The sequence below is a fragment of the Macrobrachium rosenbergii genome, chromosome 35 (genome assembly GCF_040412425.1).
Source record: "Macrobrachium rosenbergii isolate ZJJX-2024 chromosome 35, ASM4041242v1, whole genome shotgun sequence".
NCBI classification, from domain to species: Eukaryota; Metazoa; Arthropoda; class Malacostraca; order Decapoda; family Palaemonidae; genus Macrobrachium; species Macrobrachium rosenbergii.
In genome coordinates this window covers 6,789,052-6,811,129 of record NC_089775.1, presented here as the reverse complement: position 1 = coordinate 6,811,129, position 22,078 = coordinate 6,789,052, and the positions used below count along the sequence as shown (strand labels likewise).

The 22,078-nt window shown below is 46.6% G+C and overlaps 1 protein-coding gene and 1 long non-coding RNA gene across 3 annotated transcripts in view; both read right to left on the bottom strand.

Annotated features, from left to right (window-relative positions):
- Positions 1-22,078, bottom strand: part of LOC136856447 (uncharacterized) — a 279,926-nt gene that overhangs the window by 109,515 nt on the left and 148,333 nt on the right. The gene's annotated exons all lie outside the window — the stretch shown is intronic.
- Positions 19,544-22,078, bottom strand: part of LOC136856445 (gastrula zinc finger protein XlCGF7.1-like) — a 38,583-nt gene continuing 36,048 nt past the window's right edge. For both annotated transcript variants that reach the window (XM_067134326.1, XM_067134327.1), the window contains one exon: positions 19,544-21,705. In XM_067134326.1, coding sequence (XP_066990427.1) covers positions 20,848-21,627 — 780 coding nt within the window. In that variant the 5' untranslated portion in view covers positions 21,628-21,705 and the 3' untranslated portion in view covers positions 19,544-20,847. The remainder of the gene's footprint in view (positions 21,706-22,078) is intronic.

The window sequence follows — 22,078 nt, the reverse complement described above, 5'->3', positions numbered from 1 at the left end:
GTATCTCGTCTGGTTCATTACCTACAAAGTTCTCTAGGGAGGGGATCGTGAAGGACTCGAACCGTGCATCAGGGACCGAAGGGTTCTGAGTCCTCGCCATGAAATCCGGGATGAAATCGAGCATAACTGATCCCCATCCCCTCCAGTGTTTAACATCAAAGGAAAGTCCGTGAAGCTCGCCAACTCTCTTCGCCGAAGCCAGAGCTAGCAAGAAGACGGTCTTGAGGGTCAGATCCCTGTCTGACGACTCTTGTAAAGGCTCGTACGGTGCACGAGTCAGGCTCCTTAGGACGAGAGTCACGTCGCACGCCGGGGGCCTCAGATCCCCGGGTGGGCAAGACCGTTCGAAGCTTCTCATGAGTAGAGAAATCTCGAAGGAGGAGATGTCTATTCCTTCCAGCCGTAAGACTAGGCCGAGTACGGCGTGGTAGCCTTTCACAGCTGAATCGGAGAGAAACTTCTCTCGGTGAAGGAAGACGAGGAAGTCCGCGACCCGCTGAACAGTAGCTCCGACCGGAGAGATACCCCTTCGACGACATCAACCACACAAGACGGACCACTTTCCCTGGTATACCGCTTCGGAGGATCTTCTCAGGTATCCTGCCATCTCTGTTGCTGCGCGGCGCGAAAACCCTCTCGCTCACAAGAGATGGTGGATAACCTCCAGCCATGAAGACACATGGAATGCACTGCCAGGTGGAACCGCTCTGCGTGAGGTGGACGCAGGAGGTTGGTGCCTCGGAGAGGAGAGCTAGCAGGTCCGGGTACCAAACAGCCTGGGGCCATTTAGGTGCCACTAGTCATTCTGAGATTCGGGGTGATCATCACTCGGCTGATCACTCGGCGAATCAGACAGAACGGGGGAAAGGCATATACGTCGAGATTGTCCCACGGGTGTTGGAACACGTCCTCTGCAGCGGCCCAGGGGTTCGGCACGACAGAACAGAAGACCTGGAGCTTTCTGTTGTGCCGGGTGGCCAACAGATCTATCACTGGATGCCCCCACAGGTCGAACAGCCTTTCCGCTACTTCCTGATGGAGGGACCATTTGGTCCCTACCACCTGGCTCTGGCGGCTGAGCTTGTCTGCCACGACATTCCTCTTGCCTGGAATGTACCTGGCTGACAGCTCTACCGAGTGAGCCACGGCCCACTCGTGCACCTGCATCGTCAACTGATGAAGCTGGTGGGACACGAGTCCCCCCCTGCTTGTTGACGTATGCCACTACCGTGGTATTGTCGCTCATCATTACCACGAAGTGTCTCATCACTCGATCCTGGAACTCCTGGAGGGCCAGGAAGGCCGCCTTCAGTTCCAGGATGTTGATGTGAAGGTGCTCGTCGTCCCGGTGCCACACTCCCGAAGTCAGCAACTCCTCCAGGTGAGCGCCCCATCCCTTGGTAGATGAGTCCGAAAACAGAAGCACGTCTGGAGGGGGAGTATGCAGGGATACTCCTATCAAGAGGTTTCTGTCGTCTGACCACCAGTGAAGGTCCTTCCTCACCTCCTCAGAAAGAGGGATGAGGTAGGACTGGGGGTCTTGGGACTGGGACCAATACTCCTTTAGTCTCCACTGGAGAGACCGCAGGTGAAGACGCCCGTGAGGTACTAGCTTCTCCAAAGACGACAGGTGACTGATGAAGACTTACCATTGCCGAGCTGGCTGCTCCTGCCGTGACAGGAACAGCTCTGCTGCCTGCCTGAACTTGCTGATACGAGAGTCCAAGGGAAAGACTTTCGCTGCCACCGTATCTATCAGCATGCCCAGGTACTTTATCCTCTGCTTGGGGGTGAGATCTGACTTCTCCAGATTTACCACGATCCCTAGATCTCGGCAAAACTCGAGGAGCCAATCCCTGTCCTGTACCAATTCTCGCTTGCCAGGACTAGCCAGTCGTCTTGATACCTCAGAAGACGTATCCCGTGCGAGTGGGCCCAAGCTGACACGAGGGAGAATACTCTCGTGAACACCTGGGGAGCGGTCGAGAGCCCGAAACAAAGTGCCCTGAATTGGAAGACCGACTCCCCGAGGACAAAGCGGAGGTACTTGCAAGAGGACAGATGAATGGGTATTTGGAAATACCCATCCTTCAGGTCCACCGTAAGCATGAAGTCGTTCTCCCTGATGGAGGCCAGCACGGTTTGCGCTGTTTCCATCGTGAACCGAGTCTGGCGAACGAAACGGTTCAAGGGAGAGAGGTCTACGACCGGTCTCCATCCCCCTGAGGCTTTCTCTACGAGAAAGACACGGCTGTAAAAGCCTGCAGACTGGTCCAACACGACTTCTACAGCACCCTTGCTCAGCATGGCTTGCACTTCCTGCTGTAGTGCGGTGTCCTTCAACGATCCTGGAACATAAGTCTGGAGATGGACTGGAGAGTAGGTGAGGGGAGGCCGAGACTCGAAGGGTAGTAGATATCCCTCCCGAAGGACATCCACTATCCAGGTCTCGGCTCCATGTCGCTGCCAAGTTGCCCAGTGGCTCGACAGGCAACCCCCCACCTTTGGCAGCTTTTGGGGGGGAACGCCGCCCCTAGCGTTTCCCCTTCTTCTTCTTACCCTTGCCCCCTTTACCGGCTTGGAAAGTGGGCTGAAAAGGGCGGGAGTGACACCCCCTTCTCGAGGAAGAAGAAGGCTGGGTGTTTCCTCGAGACCCCTTCGAAGACTGGGACTTCTTAGGGGCTGAGGAAGTGCCAGCCTGGCCCGAAGACCTGGCCGCAGTGCAATGCGAAGACCCGGAGGTCTTGGTCACTGCCTGGTGGACAAGCCAGTCGCTGTCATCGGCACAGCGTTTGTCCACAGCGGCATCCACCAGCTCTCTGGGGAAGAGAGAGGAGGAACCCAGCAACGGTCCATTCCGCAGGGCGATAGCTGACTCGGGACCTACAGACCTGGGAAGCAAGAGAGAATGGCATCCCTTCGCTTTAGCACAAGGTTTGCCCACAGGTTTGCAATCTGGTGGGTGAGGTAGGAGATAGCCCTACCCCTAGACTGGCACAATCTCCCAAAGGTGGAGTCCTCCCCAGGTACAATAGCGCCTGAGGAAGCAGCTACCTTCGATACTGTGAAGGACCACAGATTGAGCCAGGAGACTGCTTGGAAGGCCGCCATGGCGGTGGCTTCCAGGGTTTCAGCTTCTTGCTGAGAGAGGAAGATACTCTCTGCAGTCAAATGCTGCAACGACAGACCCGGATCCAAACGAGTTAGGTCCAGGTCAACCTGCACAGTCAGTAACACCCCATCAACTGGTGTGTAAAAGCGCTTCTGTTGAGGCAGAGGAGGAGGAAGAAGCTTGTCCGAGCGGCTCGAACGAAGTGAACTGTCTTGCCCAGACACAAGACTGTTCACCTGGTCGAGTACCCCCTCGGCAAGCGTGGACCACAGCAGCCCCACCGAAGCCTTGGGTTCCTTCTTGGGTCCCCAGAAGGATTCGAGGCGCGAAGGACGATCCACAGACGAGGCCGTGGTCCCTTCCCCGAGGTCATTGTGCTGATGAATCAGCGCGATAACCTCCGCAAAAGTCCTCTGTATTTCGGGGGTGTCCGCATCCTGGGGCACAGGACCCTGGAGTCCCTCCAGAGTGCGGTCCTCCCGAACTACTCTCCCCGCAGGAGGGAGAACCTCAGCAGACCCCCGTGGACCTTCCTGAACCACGCGGGCGTAAGACCTGGTTGAGCCGAGAACCGAGCCAGGTTCGTACCCCCACGCGGTAGAACTCTGAGGAGAACACTCCCCAGAGTTCCTCCTGTCTGACTCGCGCCCCCTGGAAGAAGCCGAAGGGGTGGAGGGGACAGGCGAGGAAGATCGGGCGCTCCCACTGGCTTTACTGGCAGAACCAGCAGAGGCAGTGGGCCAAGAGCGGTCACCAACCCGCGGTGATGACGAGCTCCCGGGTCGAGGAGACTGCTTTCGCCCAGGGAAAGCAATCTCCCGAGGAGAGCGGAGCAGCTCGCGAGAGCCGAGCCACGCACTCGCCTAACCCGAGCCAGGCTGGCCACGCGGATGTGGCCGGGGACTGGGAGGAGTCAAGCACGCAGCTGGCTGGCACGAGCTTGCACTGTCCTCTGGACACGCCCAAGTCTTCTTCGAGGCAGGAGCCTCTCAGAAAGACTGAGCAGGGGACCTCTTCATGTCTCCTTGCGTTCGGCCCCACGGGGCTGAAGCACTGTCCCAGGAACCTGACTTGGCATCTGAAGGAGTGCCAACAGGAAGAGACGGAGCACCTGCATGCCCCGGCTCTTTCTCGCCCCACGCCCTGGTCTGTACGGGAGAAGTTTCTCCCGTATCAGACTGGGGTACCGGGTCTCCTTGGGGACCCGGTACTGGAGCAACTTCATGAACGAGTGTCCGACACGGACTCGCTGGCCTTATAAGCAGGAATTTTCTTAGGCGCAGTGGGGGAGTGCAAGCCTTGGTCTGCACGCCCTTGGCTCCTGATGCCGCTGACCCAGAGGCCAGGGCAGCAGTTCCCTGATCCGAGGATCGGGATGAGCCGACAAGAGATCCCACTGCCTTCCCTGTGGAAGGAGGCAGACCCTTGGAAGCCTTGCTCTTAGGGGGGGGAGAGGCAGGCTTCTTCTTCTTCGGCTGCGAAGCCTCGGAAGGAGAAGTGGAAGAAGCAGCAGATGAAGACGACGATGATGACGAAGACGAAGATGAACACGACGACACCTTCCTAGACCTCTTCTTCTTCTTCACCATCTGCTTCAGGAACGCTGTCAGGTCCCCAAGCCAGGAGAGTGTGGCCGAAGACTCAGGAACAGCAGGAGGGGCTGCAGCAGAAGGTACATCCCAGGCAGAGACCGCGGAGCTCGAGCCAGCATTTGCCTGGGTGGAGGCAGCCGCGCGTCGGCCAGGAACAAAAGTGGGCGGGGCTGGGAATGCAGGCGCCGCCCCTCCGGCGTGGATAGTCGTGTCAGGCCGCGCCAGAGTCAATGGGATGGGGACAGGAACAGACGAAGGGCTGGGCTGGAACGTAAGGCGAGGAACAGTGGATGTAGACAGGCCAGGGTCAGCAACGGGGGCAGCGACAGTCACATATGGGTATGATGACGTCACCATGTAGGTGGGGCCAGCTCGCGTGAACGGGGCCAGGAAGCCAGGCGGCAGCGGTACAGTGTGTTGCAACACAGGGGACGCCGATACCTGGGTGTCAAGGTGTGATGCTACCGACACCGGGAGCTGTGCAAACCTGGACATGGTGACGGTCGTAGTAGTGGCTGTCGTTGCCGAGTGAGTGGTAACTGGAGCAGGGGGCAGTGGAGCCAATCCCTCCAGTGACGTGCCAGGTAGGCCCAGGTGTAGCCAGGTTGAGGTTGGGTTTGTAGCCTGGCTATCCAGCCCGAGACCTGAAGTGAGAGTCGGGTTAGTACAGGAAGCCTCCACCTGCTCCGAAGGAAAAAACTCCCCTCCAGAACAGGAAGAGACCTCAGAGAGGATGTCCCGGTCGAACTCTCCCCCGCGCCCTTCCACAAACAATGAAACGAAAGAGGAAGGGGAGGGGGAGTCCTCACCCGAGGGAGAGGGAGCAAGAAGGAGAAGTTCGCTGGGAGGGAGAAACGAGCCCGACACATTCGCCACCAATGGAGTCGTCGGGGGCGTCTTTCCCTCAGACGACTCCTTGGTAGGCTTACAACGGTAACGTCTCCTCCCCTCAAACTTCCTCCATTGCTCGGGGGACCAAGAGCAACACTCACTACAAGGGTCGTCGTGTGAACACACACGTCCCCTGCAAGATGTACAGAGGGCGTGTGGGTCCATGTCGACTCTAGACCGAAAAGACTTACATTTTTTCCCCCCTCCCCAAGGACATACACGCTGGGGATAGGAAGGTTTGGATGATTTATCCATAACAAACAAGGGTAAAATTTCCCACCAATTATGAAGAAAAGAAAGCTGTCAGGCAGAGAGCGGCAAAGAACAACGTCCGTGCGCTACGACGGCCGAAAGCAAATTGGGATGTTTACCTCCGGGCAGGAGGTACTCCCGCCTCCCGGACAGTAGTTAACTGCCTAACCACCTTGTTCAAAGTTCAACGGCCGTTTCCAGCCTACGCCTGAAAGTAATCTCCTAATGTAAAGGGCCGAGGGTTTGTATATTGTGTTGGAACAACTGGAATGTTTACATCTGGGCAGGTAATTCCTAATGTAAAGGATGGGGTAATTCCAGCCAGCCATTTACCTGGCGGAAAAACCAGTTACTGCCTAACCACCATGCTCAAGAGTTTAACGGCCGTATTTCAGCCTACACCTGAAAGTAAGGTTATTATTGTAAAGGACCTCGGTTTTTATATTGTGTCGGAACAAACTCAACCTAGGCCGACAAATCCCACAGGAGGAATGAGAAGAATACCTAACGTCTTCAGGGTTCACCCTCAGTTAGGTTAGGCTGGGATGTCTCCCCTGTGGCCTAGCCTAGCCTGAACAGCCTATGATGGAATTAGGGCATTTTTAATAATATTCAAAGGGGTGTCCAACCCATTACACCCATGATATCTATCTAATTCTAACACACCTAAACAGATCCCCTGTGGGAGGCTTCGTACATCAGGAGGTCAAGACCACGTGCGCCGTAACTTACGTCTGAAAACCCCTTATTTGTTTCCGTCCCACGACGCAAAACCGACGTCTATTGTTTCAGAGAGGTCAAGGGATAATTATAGATGGTAAAAATGCGTCACTCCGACGTATTTCCGGCGTCTTTGCGACGAAAACGAGGCGGAAATAAGACGTTTTACCTCAAATAAGGGAGAAGATGAAAAGTCACCCAACCGAGGCTGATGTTGTAGTAGTAGTAGTAATAGGCGGGATCTTCCTATAGAACAGCTCCTCCTCTTCCTCTCCCGCCTTTATTCCTCCTTCTTTATGTCTGTTAAGTTTCTTCCGTCTCTGCAAAGCCATAATTCTTTTATTATAAACTCTTTCCTATTTCCCATTTCTCCCTTCAGCAGCAGATCTGTAAATAAAAGGATATTAGCTATATATCCTTTCCTCTTCATGGTCAGAATAAGTGACAAAATATGAGCAGAAGAATGTCATGAGTCACTTAGAAAAGTTCGGTGGTCCCAAGGATTGGGTACACCATTTCGAGACATGGGCAACTTTGCCTCTTGTAATCGAAACTGGATTTTTGCACACGTTTTGGATGGTGGCCTGTCTCCTTAACCCAAGAGATGCTAGGGGGATGGCCCTTAAGGACTGTGGCAATATTACCCATTTGCAACTTCAGTAATGGAACCAATATTTTCTTCCTCAGTTGTTCAACTTATCACCTAATGTTATACATGGTTGTAATCGCCTTGTTTCGCAGATTAATAATCAAAAATAAAATATAAGATATTTTTATAAACTGATATTTAAAAAGAATATTTTTTGGAAAGAAAACATTATTTCAAAAAATCACAATTTTTAAAAGTAAATTGTATTTTTCCTAACTATACAAACCTGAGGTCCTTTACATTAGGAAATACTTTCAGCGTAGGCTGGAAGCGGCCGTTGAAGTTTCGAAGAAGGTGGTTAGGCAGTTAAATACCGTCCGGGAGGCAGGAGTACTGCCTGCCCGGATCTAAACATTCCAATTTGCCTTTTGGCCCAGCTATCAGATTCAGGGGTGGCATGAGGTGGGCATGAAATGTAATGTAAAGGACCTCAGGTTTGTATAGTTGGGAAAAATACAATTTACTTTTAAAAATTGTGATTTATTCTGACACGATATACAAGCCCTCGGTCCTTTACATTAGGAAGGCTCATTGGTTGGAGGGAGGAATCTGAATGAGTCTCTATGAACTGACTGGAGTTCACCACACTTTGTCTTCCCATCCTGGTCAATCAAGCGAGGAAGGGAAAACTGTCCCTGACAAAATGATCGGGTTAAAAGAAACGAGGGATCAATTGTCAGACTTCGACAGCCAGATCCAGCACGTAACAGCACGTCCACTCTCTGCCCATGGGAAGAGATCGAAGATGGGGAGAAAGAAGAAAGGCCAGTCACTCCACATTCATTCTCCCAGTCACAACCGTACATCTTAGGCAACATGCAACCTGTCCTGTTAGAGGAGCTGGGTAAGCTACACAACTTGTTGAGAAGCCACCACAGCACCCAAGGAAAAAGTGTCCAAGGACTTGTGAGCAACATCCCGGAGGTAGAAAAAGGTCAAGGTGGTCTGTTGGGACCACACGCCTGCCTTCAGCACCTGCAGAAACATTATGTTCTTCCGGAATGCGAGGGACAGACCAATGCTGCGGACTTCGTGAGCTCTCGGACGAAGTGTAACGATGTCGTCTTCTCCTGCAGCAGAATACGCTCTCCTTATCATCTCACAAAGCCAGAAAGAGATGGTGTTCTTGGACACTTCTTTCTTGGTCGAACCAGTACTAACAAAGTGTAGTCGACACTCAGGCCAGAGACATCGAGTCCTCTTCAGATAGCGCCGCAGCACTCTAACAGGACACAGTAGCATCTCGTCTGGTTCATTACCTACAAAGTCCTCTAGGGAGGGAATTGTGAAGGACTCAAACTGTGCGTCAGGGACCGAAGGATTCTGAGTCTTTGCCACGAAATCTGGGACGAAATCAAACATAATCGATCCCCATCCCCTCCAGTGTTTAACATCGAAGGAAAGTCCGTGTAGTTCGCCAACTCTCTTTGCCAATGCCAGGGCCACCAAGAAGAGGGTCTTGAGGGTCAGAACCCTGTCGGACAACTCTCGTAAAGGCTCGTACGATGCATGAGTCAGGCTCCTTAGAACGAGAGTCACATCCCACGCAGGGGGCCTCAGATCCCTGGGTGGGTAAGACTTTTCAAAGCATCTCATCAGTAGGGAAATCTTGAAGGAGAAAGAGATGTCTACTCCTTTCAGCTGCAAGACTAGGTCGAGTGCAGCATGGTAGCCTTTTACAGCTGAAATGGAGAGAAGCCTTTCTCGGCAAAGGAAGACAAGGAAGTCCGGGACCTGCTGAACAGTAGCTCCGACCAGACAGATAAAGTTAAGTATACCTTAGTTTTACCAGACCACTGAGCTGATTAACAGCTCTCCTAGGGCTGGCCAGAAGGATTAGACTTATTTTACCTAAGAACCAATTGGTTACTTAGCAACGGGACCTACAGCTTATTGTGGAATCCGAACCACATTATAGTGAGAAATGAATTTCTATCACCAGAAATAAATTCTTCTAACCCTGGGTGAACTCCGGCCCATCGAAAGTGACAGTCTGAAGCTCAATGTGGCCAATATACCCCGTCCACGACACCAACCACAGAAGACGGACCACTTTCCCTGGTATACCGTTGCGCAGGATCGTCTGGGGTACCCAGCCATCTCTGTTGCTGCCTCTTGCTCACAGCAGATCGTGGATAATGTCCAGCCGTGAAGACACAGGGACTGCACTGTCTGGTGGTAACGCTCTACATGGGGTTGACACAGCAAGTTGGGCCGGGGGTTTCTCTCTCAGCGCCTCGGAGAGGAGAGCTAGCAGGCCGGGATACCAAATGGCTGGGTGCCACCAGAATCATTCTGAGATTTGGAGTGATCATCACTTGTTGATCACTCAGCGAATCAAACAGAACGGAGGAAAGGCGTAAACATCGAGGTTGTCCCACGGGTGCTGGAATGCGCATCCTCTGCTGTGGCCAATAGGTCCAGCACGACCAAGCAGAAGACCTGGAGTTTTCTGCTGTGCTCGGGTGGCGAACAGGTCGACGACTGGACGCCCCCACAGGTCGAATAGCCTTTCCATCGCTTCCCAGTGAAGGGACCATTCGGTCCCGATCACCTGATTCTGGCGGCTGAGCTTGTCTGCCACGACATTCCTCTTGCCTGGAATGTACCTGGCTGACAGCTCTACCAAGTGAGCCACGGCCCACTCGTGCACCTGCATCATCAACTGGTGGGGCGGGAGGGATACAAGACCCACCTGCTTCTTGACATATGCCACTGCTGTGGTGTTGTCGCTCATCAGTACCATGGAGTGTCCCATCACTCGATCCCGGAACTCTTGCAGAGCCAGGAAGGATGTTGATGTGAAGGTGCTTGTCGTCTCAGTGCCACACTCCCAAAGTCAGCAACTCCTCCAGGTTTGCACCCCAACCCTCGGTCCATGCGTCTGAGAACAGCAGCATGTCCGGAGGGGGAGCATGCAGGGATACTCTTATCAAGAGGTTCCTGTCATCCATCCACCAACAAAGGTCCTCTCTCACCTCCTTGGAAAGAGGGATGAGAAAGGACTGGGGGTCTCGGGACTGGGACCAATAACCCTTTGGCCTTCATTGTAGAGATCGCAGGGGAAGATGCCCATGGGGTACCAGCTTCTCCAGCGATGACAGGTGACCGATGATGACTTACCATTGCCAGGCTGGCTGCTCCTGTTGTGACAGGAACAGCTGTGCTGCCTGCCTGAACCTGCTGATACAAGAGTTCAAGGGAAAGACTTTCGCTACTGTCATGTCTATCAGCATGCCCAGGTACTTTATCCTCTGCTTGGGAGTGAGATCTGACTTCTTGTGGTTCACCAAGATCCCAAGATATCGGCAAAACACGAGGAGTCGATCCCTGTCCTGCAGCAACTGCGAGTGGGAGCTCGCCAGGACCAGCCAGTTGTCGAGATACCTCAATAGATGCATCCCGTGCAAGTGGGCCCAAGCTGACACGAGAAAGAAGACTCATAAACACCTGGGGAGCGGTCGAGAGCCCAAAGCAAAGTGCCCTAAATTGGAAGACCGTCTCCCCGAGGATAAAGCAGAGGTACTTGCGAGAGGACAGATGAATGGGTATTTGAAAATACGCATCCTTCAACTCCACCGTAAGCATGAAGTTGTTCTCCCTGATGGAAGCAAGCATGGATCGCGCTGTTTCCATTGGCGAATGAATCAGTTCGGGGGAGAAAGGTCTATGATTGGTCTCCATCCCCCTGTGGTTTTCTCTACGAGGAAGACACGGCTGTAAAAGCCTGCAGACTGGTCCGACACGACTTCCACAGCACCATTGCTCAGCATGACTTGCACTTCTTGCTGTAGTGCGGAGTCCTTCGGAGTTCCTTGGACGTATGTGCAGAGATGGACTGGAGAGTAGGTGAGGGAAGGCCGAGACTCCAAGGGTAGTAGATATCCCTCCCCAAGGACATCCACTATCCAGGTCTCGGCTCCGTGTCGCTACCACTTTGCCCAATGGCTCAACAGGCACCCCCCCACCTTTGGCAGCATTTGGGGGGAAACGCTGCCACTAGTATTTCCCCTTCTTCTTCTTCTTCTTCCCCTTGCCCCCTTTTCCGGATTGGAAAGCGGGCTGAAAGGAATGGGAGGACCCACCCTTTCTAAAGGAAGAAGAAGGCTGGGTGTTTCCATGGGACCCCTTCGAAGACTGGGACTTCTTAGGGGGCAAGGAAGTGCCAGTCTGACCCGAGGGCCTGGCCGCAGTGGAATGTAAAACCCGTAGGCCTTTGCCACTGAATGGTGAACAAGCTGGTAGCTGTCATTGGCCCGGCGCTTGTCCACCGCAGCATCCACCAACTCTCTAGGGAAGAGAGAGGCGGAACTCAGCAACGGTCCATTCCTTAGGGTCATTGCTGACTCAGGCCCCACAGACCTCGAGAAGCGAGAGAGAACGCCATCCCTTCGCTTCCGGACCAAGTAAGCCCACGGGCCCTACGTCCAGACTGGCACAGTCTCCCGAAGGCTGGGTCCTCCCTGGGTACGATAGTGCCTGAGGAAGCAGCCACCTTGGATGCTGTATTATTATTATTATTAAATTAGTTTAACCAGACCACTAAGCTGACTTTCAGCTCTCACAGGGCTGGCCCGAAGGATTTGATTAAAATACTAGGTCTAGGCCTGAAGTCAAGCGCTAGGACCCAACAGATCATTCGATACAATGATGAATGAATTAAAATGAAATTTAAAACTGCACATAGGCACATCCTCTCATACAATAAATACATTTACTCAGACTTCCTTACATTCATACTAAATCGGTATATTAAAATTCAGAATATAAATTAAGGTAAGTTTTAAAATTTTTCTCTTTTTTGTAAAATTCAAATGTTAAAAGGCTTGTCATGCTTTTATTATTTACTTTTTTTATATTTTATTAATTAAATTACAGTTCTTCAAGAACATCAAAATTGGAACGATTGAAAATGTGAAAGATTCTGACAAAATTTCTTTCATTGATCTATTTCCAAGAGTAGACATTCGTTGTTGGTCATACTTTGGACATTCACATAACACATGTCTGACCATTATTATTACTCTGCAATCTGAGCACTCGGGAGCCAGGCCATGTGGGCTGCTCATTAAGTGGACATGTGTCAGACGAGTATGGCCTATTCTGAGGCGTGTTAAAATTACTTGTGCGTGTCTCTCTCTCCGATATGATGAACTCCATTTTTTAACATTAGGTTTTATTTCTTTCAGTTTATTACTTTCAGGTTCTTCATCTCATATATATTGCCATTTATTTATGATACCCATTTTTATGTGAGTTACATAATCAGTAACAGGGATATTCACATATGATCTTGTCATGTGAGTTGCTGCTTTAGCTGTTTTGTCTGCATCTTCATTTCCTTTGATCCCTACATGGGCAGGGATCCAACATATTTCTACATTTTTTCCATTATTATATAATTTATGGAGATATAATTTAATTTGTTGTACTATATGATTTTTTCATTTGTAACTCTGAATAGCTTCTACAGCGCTTCTTGAATCACTGAAAATCACAAAATTATTGAATGATGATTCTTTGATTATTTTTATGGCTGATGCAATTCCAGACAATTCTGCTGTAAATACAGAAGCATTATTAGGAAGAGAGAACTGGTAAGTTTTGTCTTGGGACACTGCAGCATATCCTACTCCGTGTTCTGATTTAGATCCATCTGTATATATTGCGTAATGTGGACCTTTTCGGTTTATATGCTCTATTGTATGCTGTCTATGGTGTTCTGGTGTATATGAGTTACTTTTTGATAAATACTTGAGGTGTGTGCAAATTCTCATTTTATTCATTGTCCAGGGAGGAGGTGATTTTACCATTAAAGGCACTTGTATATTTATATTCAGCAACTCAAACAATCTTCTAGCTCTAACTGGGAAAGGTGGTGGATAGTTGTTTATAAATACATCTCTTAATTCAAATAATTTTTTGGTTGGAGAATCACTAGTTTGAATTCTTAAAGCACTTTTCATTGTTACTAGCTCTCTATGGAGAGACAAAGGCAGTTCACCACATTCAACTTGCAACGATGATTTTGGTGATGATCTAAAGACTCCTGAGCATATTCTAAGGCCTTCATTGTGAACAGGGTCTAACATTTTCAGCACTGTGTCAGATGCCGAGCCATATACTTCGCTTCCATAATCAATGATGGACAGAACTGTTGCCTTATACAGTGCAGTAAGGGTATGTTTATCGGCTCCCCAAGTAGTGTTCGATAGTTTTCTAATTAGATTTAAAGCTCTTTTACTTTTAGATTTTACATATGTAATGTGAGCTCTCCAGTTCAAGTGGGTGTCAAATATTAATCCCAAAAATTTTGCTGTTTGGCCAATTGGTATACTATGGTTTCTGATTTTTAAACCTATTTCTTCACCTTTTTTCCACTTTTTATAAAACATGATTGCTTGAGTTTTATCTATGGAAAATTTAAAGCCTGCAGATGAGGCCCATTCATCTATTTTTACTATGCTTTTATTAACCATTCTTTCTGCATGTTTTATTCGGGATGCTGAATAATATATGGCAAAATCATCCATGTACAGGTTACTTTTAATGCCAATAGGTAGATTTTTACTGATATCAATAATTGCTAAAGTAAACAGCGTGCCACTAAGGACGCTTCCCTGTGGAACACCAGTTTCAAGTGGAAATGTTCTAGACAGATCATCATCAATTCTCACCTGAAAATTGCGGTTTGTCAAAAAGTTCTGTAGAAACCTAGGTAAATGTCCACGGATGTTGTTGTTTTGTAAAGTTTTTAATATAGCATACCTCCATGTAGTATCGTATGCTTTTTCAATGTCAAAAAAGACAGCTACAGTAATTTGTTTTCGTTCAAAACCTCTACGTATATGGTCTTCTAAGTTACAGAGAGAATCAAATGTAGATCTGTTACACTGTGACCAAAACTGAGTGGGAGTTAAAATTTTTTTTTCTCGAACGTGCCATGTTAGTCGAGTATTTACCATTTTCTCTAACAAATTGCATAAGCAGCTTGTTAAAGAAATTGGTCTGTAATTATTTACGTTACTGGGATCCTTTCCAGATTTGGGGATAGGAATTATTATAGCTTTACGCCATTCATCTGGAAATAAATTTCGAAGCCATAAATGATTACAAAACTCTAATAAGTATGACTCTGCCAAAGGCGCTAAGTGGCAGATCATCTCAGAACAAATATTGTCACCTCCAGGAGCAGATTTATTGCTGTTCGAGAGAGCATATTCCATCTCTGACATACTAAATTTTCTATTATAATATATATCTTCTATTATTTCAAAATTTATTGTTATTAATTCTATTTTTTTTTTTTTTGTGCAGAAGTGTTCATCTAAATTCTTATCACTACTTACATTTGCTAAATTTTCTCCCATTATATTACTTATTTCTTTTGGATCAAGTGTTCTTTTTCCATCTTTTAATATGGCATGTCTAGGTAGTTTGACATGGGTACCATTTATTTTCCTGAATTTTTCCCATATTTTTTGTATGGGAGTATTATTAGAGAGATCTGATATGTATTTCCTCCATGAAATGATTCTTCCTTGAATTCTTTTTTAAATTTTGCAGATATTTTGTTGTACACAGGTTTTAATGTATCAATTTCCAGCAACAATACAGTCATTTTTTGTAAAGTTCTTTCTAGTATCGGTAATTTTTTATTAATTTTACTGAACTTTCTATTCAAATTATCTAATTGTTTCCCTATTGAGTGTTTTATATTTATTAATTCTGTTAACTCATCAGACCACCAGGGAACCTTGTGTTTTGTTGGATGGGGGTTTGACTTTGGTATTGCTTTATCAGCAGCATTTTTAATGAAATCAACAAGAAATTTATTAGTTTCATTATGGTCTTTTAAATATTCAAATTGTGGGATATTTCTAGTGTGCATTTCATATCGCTCCCAATCTGCTTTATGTTATAGTGAGGGACATGTTTTGCAGGATTATTTTGCAATAAGGAAATTAATATTGGGAAATGATCACTGGTGTGCAAGTCATCAACTGTATTCCAATCCAATCTGTCAACTATGCCTGTTGTACATAAAGTTAAGTCTACGGAGGAAAATGTTCCTTGTGCTTTGGAAAAATATGTGCTAATTTCGTCATCATTTATACAGCACATGTCATTGGAATCCGTGAACTCTTCTATTTTACTACCTATTCTACTTGAGTTTGTACAATGACAGTCCCATATTGGGTTGTGAGCGTTAAAATCACCTACTATTAATGTAGGTTCCTGGGTATTGTTAAGTAAATCTTTAAGTTTATCAATGTCGTAACTTTTGTTAGGTTGGTTATATAGGTTATAAATTATGTAATTATCGTTTTTTATTCGTATTTTAGTACTTGATATTTGCAAGCCAGTAAAATTTACAGGTACTCTGTCATAATATACTTTATGTACATATATAGCAGTACCTAAATTTCCTTCTTCTTCTCTAGATGTAGATACTAAGGTATATTTACCTATTGTTGATACTGTTTTGTTGACATGTTGTAAACATATTACCATTGGCTCATATTCCTTTAGTAATCGTTGTATTTCTCCCAAATGTAATCTGGTCTGTAGACCATTTACGTTCCATTGTATAATATAATTATTGAAAGTATAACGTTAGTGTGTTCAAGTGTTATTTTCTTTTTGTGGATCATCAATCTGCATTTTTTTCTAAAATCTTATTTACAATATTTAATTGTTTTTCTTTATAAGATACTGTGTCCAATAAACATACAGACTTCCAAGACTGGCAACGAGGACGTGGCCTCAAGAGGGCGCGCTCTCGCGGCCCCTGAAAGGCAAGACCCCACAGGAGAATGCGAATCGGTTCCCACCCGAGGGCGGGAAGAGCCAACGAGAGAAACTTGTCTCCTGGAAGAGAGTCAGTCCCTTAGAAGTCCCGCAGGACTCCCGAAGGGAATCTCTTCCCTGCTTCTTCTGATGTTCGAACTGACAGGATCGAGACACCAGGCTGGGAACCCGACCAAGCACTGGCAAGCACTCGGGGAGCGCTTGTGGTGCTGGCAGGAAGAGCCAAGACACCTGGGTGCCTCGGCCCTTTCTCTCGCACTGCTCCCGAACTGGGCCCAGGAAAATCTCTCCAGACCAGATCGGGATACTCAATATTCCATAGAATCTCGAGCACTCAAAGCGGCTCGCGAACGAGCACCTGAAGCAGCCCCCGTCTTAGAGGCGGAACCTCTAGAACTGGGAACAGGATCGCAAACCAAGGTCTGCGCATCCGCGGCTTCCGAAACACAAAACCCAGGGCTATGCCAATCGGTTTCCTAACCCAAAGGTCGGGAAGAGCCAACGAGAGACCCACTGCCTCCTCGGAAGGAGGCAGTTCCTAGACATCCAAGGGCATCAAGGGGAAGAAGCAGCATTCCTTTCCTTCGGCCGATGGAGGTCTGTCCAATCCTTGGGACCTTTTGGACCTTGGGAGAGAAAGGGAAGACGCAGAAGAAGACGAAAATGAAATCGAGGATAAGATGAAGAAGACGGTGGCTACTTCCACAGGGCAGCTTCCTTCACCTCCACTCTGACATCTACAGGATGGTGGACACGAAACATCGTAACCTCCAGGGCAGTCAGGCAGGAACACAACGGACGCGGCCCAGGACACCACCACCAGGAGAAGCAGCAGGCATCATCAGGACAGCCGATGCAGGAGCTATGGCAGCAGTTCGGAAGGCAGGAGCTAATGCAACAGCCAGGAACATCACCTCAACAGGGCGACTTCCTTCATCTTCACGCCGACATCTTCTACAGGATGGCGGACATCGTAACCTCTGGGGCAGCTGGCAGGAACACAATGGAAGCAGCCCGGGCACGACCGCCAGAGAAGCGGCAGGCATGATCAGGACAGCAGATGCAGGAGCTATGGCACAGGTTCGGAGGGCAGGAGCTATGCAACGGCCAGGAACATCACTTCCACAAGGCCACTCCCTTCCCCTTCATGTCAACATCTTCTACAGGATGGCAGACATCGTAACCTCCAGGGCAGCTGGCAGGAACACAACGAAGCGGCCCCAGGCATGACCACTCAGGAGATGCAGGAGCGGGCACGATCAGGACACCCGATGCAGGAGCAGACATTCATTTGCGGTTCAGCGACAGGAGCGATCAGGGCGGCTGCGGCAGGAGACCAGGAAGAGCAGCCCAGAGACTGTCGTCGAGTTGACAAGAGCATAACACAGGGAACGGCAGGAGCAGATGGACCACAGATACGCCGGAGGCAGTGCAACAGCATACATGAAGACCAGCAATGACAGCGACCAATCCACATCAGCGGGAACAGAGTCAGAACGATCCTGACATGGAAATATGTCGTCTAACCAAGTAATGTGGTCGATCCCGAAGCAACACTAAATGAACGTCAAGACTACTTCATGCGAGATATCCTTTGATATATCCAGCCAACTACTGCTGTGTCTGCGATGCTCACTGTCAACCTGAAAGAAAAAGCAAAGATGATTTGTAGAGGGAGACTCCTCTCGCTGCAAGGGGAACTGCCCTATGCAGCGGGAGGAGGTACTATAGAAGAGGTCGCCCGATCGCTCCCCGCCCCTGATCTTCGCCCGACGAGCGAGCAAAGAGGGCGAAGGAGGGAGATCTACTAAAGGGGAGAAGGAAGAACCTACGGGAAGAGAAAAAGGACGGACGGGAGGACACCAAGGGCGCCGTGGAAGCAGAACTTACCGACAGCGCCCGCAACCTCCCACCCGGCCTGTAGTTCTCCAAGCACAGGTTGCGAGCAACACTCAGCATAAGTAGGAGGGAAGTAGTGATGCCCCTTACACACGGAGGGCGGAAGCCCAAGAAGGGAACGAACTCCGTCCCGATGAATGTAAGAAGATATTACGTCCCAAACTATATCTCCGAACTCAGGGCGCCTTCCGTATTTCAAGGGCTGCTGGAAGAGAAGCATTACCAAGATATTACATCCCAAACTATCAAATCCCAAGAATGTACAGGGGCGGCTTATGCAAGGTTGTCACAATTTGTGGGTTTGTATTAATAAATATCAAACAAACGTATACATAAACAAAAATACAGAAAGATCCCACCGGGATAATAAGAGCTTAACGACAGTCAGGCAGAGAGAACCAAAAACACGTCAGCAACGCATGATGGCTGAAAGCAAACTGGAATGTTTACATCCGGGCAGGCGGGTATTCCTGCCTACCTGGAGGTAGTTACTGCCTAACCACCATGCTCAAGAGTTTAAAGGCCGTTTCCAGCCTACGCCTGAAAGTAATTCCTAATGTAAAGGACCGAGGGTTTGTATACCGTGTCGGAACAACGTAGTAATACAATAAAAACAACAACAATAACAATAGTACTAATAATAACAGATTCTGCAGATGACACTAATAAATTGAAAAAGTAGAGAATCTGTACACACAGTAACTCAGGCCACCCCAGTGTGAAGGAAGATATCGCCATTTATGGAACAGACGCCTCATTAACCCATCTTTCCCACATTTGAGACCTTGTTGCCTCACTGCTTAGGATGCATCAAGATACAGCCGTCTTTTATTTCTTGAAACCCAATTCTTACTAAGGGATCATCAATTCCTTCATTAACTTGTTTAGGGTCTTTCAATCTTACTGACTGGGTTTCCTGTAATGTGTCTAAAACTGTCATTCAAAATGTTTCGCAATTTTTCATGCTATGTTTCACATTGGTAGCAGTACATGGGCAGTGGTCCTGTCTGCTCACTGAATAGAAAAGCCTTCATTACCACAAAGTCTTTTGGCAGCGTCTTTGTATCTTGCAATTCTTTGCCTTGTACGTCTTGTTCTTGTTCCAACTCGGATACATTTTCAAAAGGGGCAACGTCCAACCTCTTCTTCAGGAGATCCAGTTTCTTTTTCATGTCATTTTACTCAATGATAGCAATAATGTTTAGGTCTTTTGAAGCAGTTATCATTGCCTTTTACGTTAAAGTTAATTAAAGCTCTTGATTCATGCACATACAGTAATTACAGCTACTTTCCCTTTTAAAGGACACACTTTATACATTATTATTAATGGAATGGTGATTCACGCAAACAGTTCATCTATGTGTTATGTATCTAATGTGCAGCTTAAACAGAATACAGTCATACAGTTCTGTAGTCATTTACAAGAGCAAGTCCTGTCTTAACACTTCTGACTGGTTAGCTTAAAACAAAATACAGTACAAAAATACAGTAGTTTAGTCAGTCCACTTTGCCCAGTGGGCTAATACGAAGCATTAGGATGTACTGTTGCCGTATCATATTCTTTGAACAATATTGAAACCAAGAACATATCAAAAAGTAATCAAATAAAACTGCACCTAATTTTCATTGATGTTTAATGAAAATATCAATCTTTTTATTTCCACTAAGAATGACATTTCATGGAAATAGTCAAAGCTTACAAGTACATACACAAATGCATATGCATAATGCTGAATAACAAAAATAAGAAAAATTCATGTCAACCAATGACAAAATTCATTCTTATTTTAGAAATCGTACAAAAAGTACATCGGAACAAGAAAAGTAAAGTAGATACCAGATACAATTTCTTAATCTAGTACTGTACAGTGTTCACTGAGTACAAATGCAAAAACAAATAATTTATTTTACCTTTCTATAAAGGTCATACAACAATCTCATGTCAAATTCATATGCTCCTCCTCCAATCTCCTTGTCTTCTTTAATTGACAGCAATGATAACGCTTTTTCAGCTTCCAATTTCACAGGATGTTCTACGCACAACACTGTATCCTAATTAGGATCTGATAAAATTTTCCTCTGTTTAGAATACTCAGAAATAAAATAAAAAATAACACAGAATCAGAAAAACTTCCCTGTGAAAATTAATTGGATCCTAAAAATACAAATATGGTTTTTCCTTTTTATAGTCCCACAGGTTGCAGATAGGTTCACAATAATTAAATTATTTCCATATCCAGTGCAACTTACTTTAGGATGCAAAATATTAACAAATCTGTCAGTACAACTGAACATCATCCTTGATGAATGACTTTGCTTATGCTTTTGACACTTGAAAACACTATTTTGGCATTCAGAACCAACGACTGTGTTTTGGAGATTACAACACAAAAATATAACACGCAGTGTAAAAGAACAACATCTATCCTCAATGAGTTCTCACATAAGTTATGAATCTAAAAGAGAAAAATTGTTTTAACACTGTATGAAAGAATGACATCTTTCTTCCGAGTTAACACATTCATTCTACGATGACTTTTCTTTCTAGTAAGAGTTTCCATACACCTTTGGAAACACCTTGATTCAAAATATCTCCTCCAATATGGGTTCACATAAGGTTTTTGAGAGCAGAGGGATACTAAAAACCTTTTGGCATTCAGTACATTTAATTGCCCTCTAAACATTACCAATTTTCATGAGTAATCTCAAAGTATTTGAAAATGTCTAACATTTTTGACATAAGGACTGGAGAATGTCCTCTCTCTACAATGATTTCCAATGTATACTTTGAGAATTTCAGAATTAGAAAAACTACTTAGACAAAGATCAAGTATGCAGTTTCTGTCTAGTGTGTATTCTTGTGTGTTTGAAATGACCTGGAGCAGAAAAATTCTTTGACATACAGAGCAAGTGAATGGTTTCTACCCTGTATGAGTTCTCGTGTGTCTTTTGAGATTACTTTCACATGAAAAACTTCTTTGACATATAGAGCAAGTATATGGTTTCTCTCCTGTATGAATTCTCATGTGTGTTTTGAGATTACTTTGACGAGAAAAACTTCTTTGACATATAGAGCAGGTATATGGTTTTTCTCCAGTATGAATTCTCGTGTGTGTTGTGAGATGCCTTTGGCAAGAAAAACTTCTTTGACATACAGAGCAAGTATATGGTTTCTCTCCTGTATGAATTCTTATGTGTGTTTTGAGATAACTTTGACGAGAAAAACTTCCTTGACATATAGAGCAAGTATATGGTTTCTCTCCTGTATGAATTCTCAAGTGCGTTTTGAGATCACTTTGATGTGAAAAACTTCTTTGACACGTAGAGCAAGAATATGGTCTCTCTCCTGTATGAGTTCTCATGTGGGATTTCAGGTTGCACATCTGTGAAAATGTCCTCTGGCATTCAGCACAAGTTATCCGCTTCCCTGCTGCGTTGCTTCTCTTTGAAAATACTTCTGTTCTACCCAGATGTCTAGTTTCTTCTGCGATATAGATCGTTCCACTTTCATCATCACAGCTTGGAGAGTTGTCCTCATACTTGATAGACTGGGATGAACAGTTCACATCAAATTCACTATGGTTAGAAAATCCTGGTTCTGCCTTGACTTCTAAGAAGGGGTCTGCAAATAAAGGGCCTTCATCTGTGTTTTCAGTAAGGTCCTCCTCCAAATTTTCCTTCTCTTCTTTGATTAAAGGCATCTCCACAGGATGTTCTGTTTACAATACTCAATCCTAGTTAGGATCTGATGAAATTTTCCTCTGTTTGGAATACGTACTCTGCAATAAAATAAAAAAATCTGAGAAAACAAGTTCTGAATAGCACTGTTGATAACAAACACAGAATGAGAAATCCAAAATAATTTCATGTTTTAAAGTACTTGTATGTGCTTTTTGATAGCGTAGTTGCTTGTTTCATCCTCAAGGAGTTACCCTTCCATGGTCTACCAGAGCTCCATGGTGACAAGACTAATATCAGAGAATCCTCTTTTAGCTGGTCTTGTAGCCAGGTATTGTGTCATAATTATAAACACTACAACATGTGTTGGAGTACAATGGACTCAAAAGATAAGAGGGCATTTACCTTCATCTTTAGCGAAGCTGAACACAGTTTTCTGAAGTCAAAACCTGCAAGATGGAGAAGTGACCATTG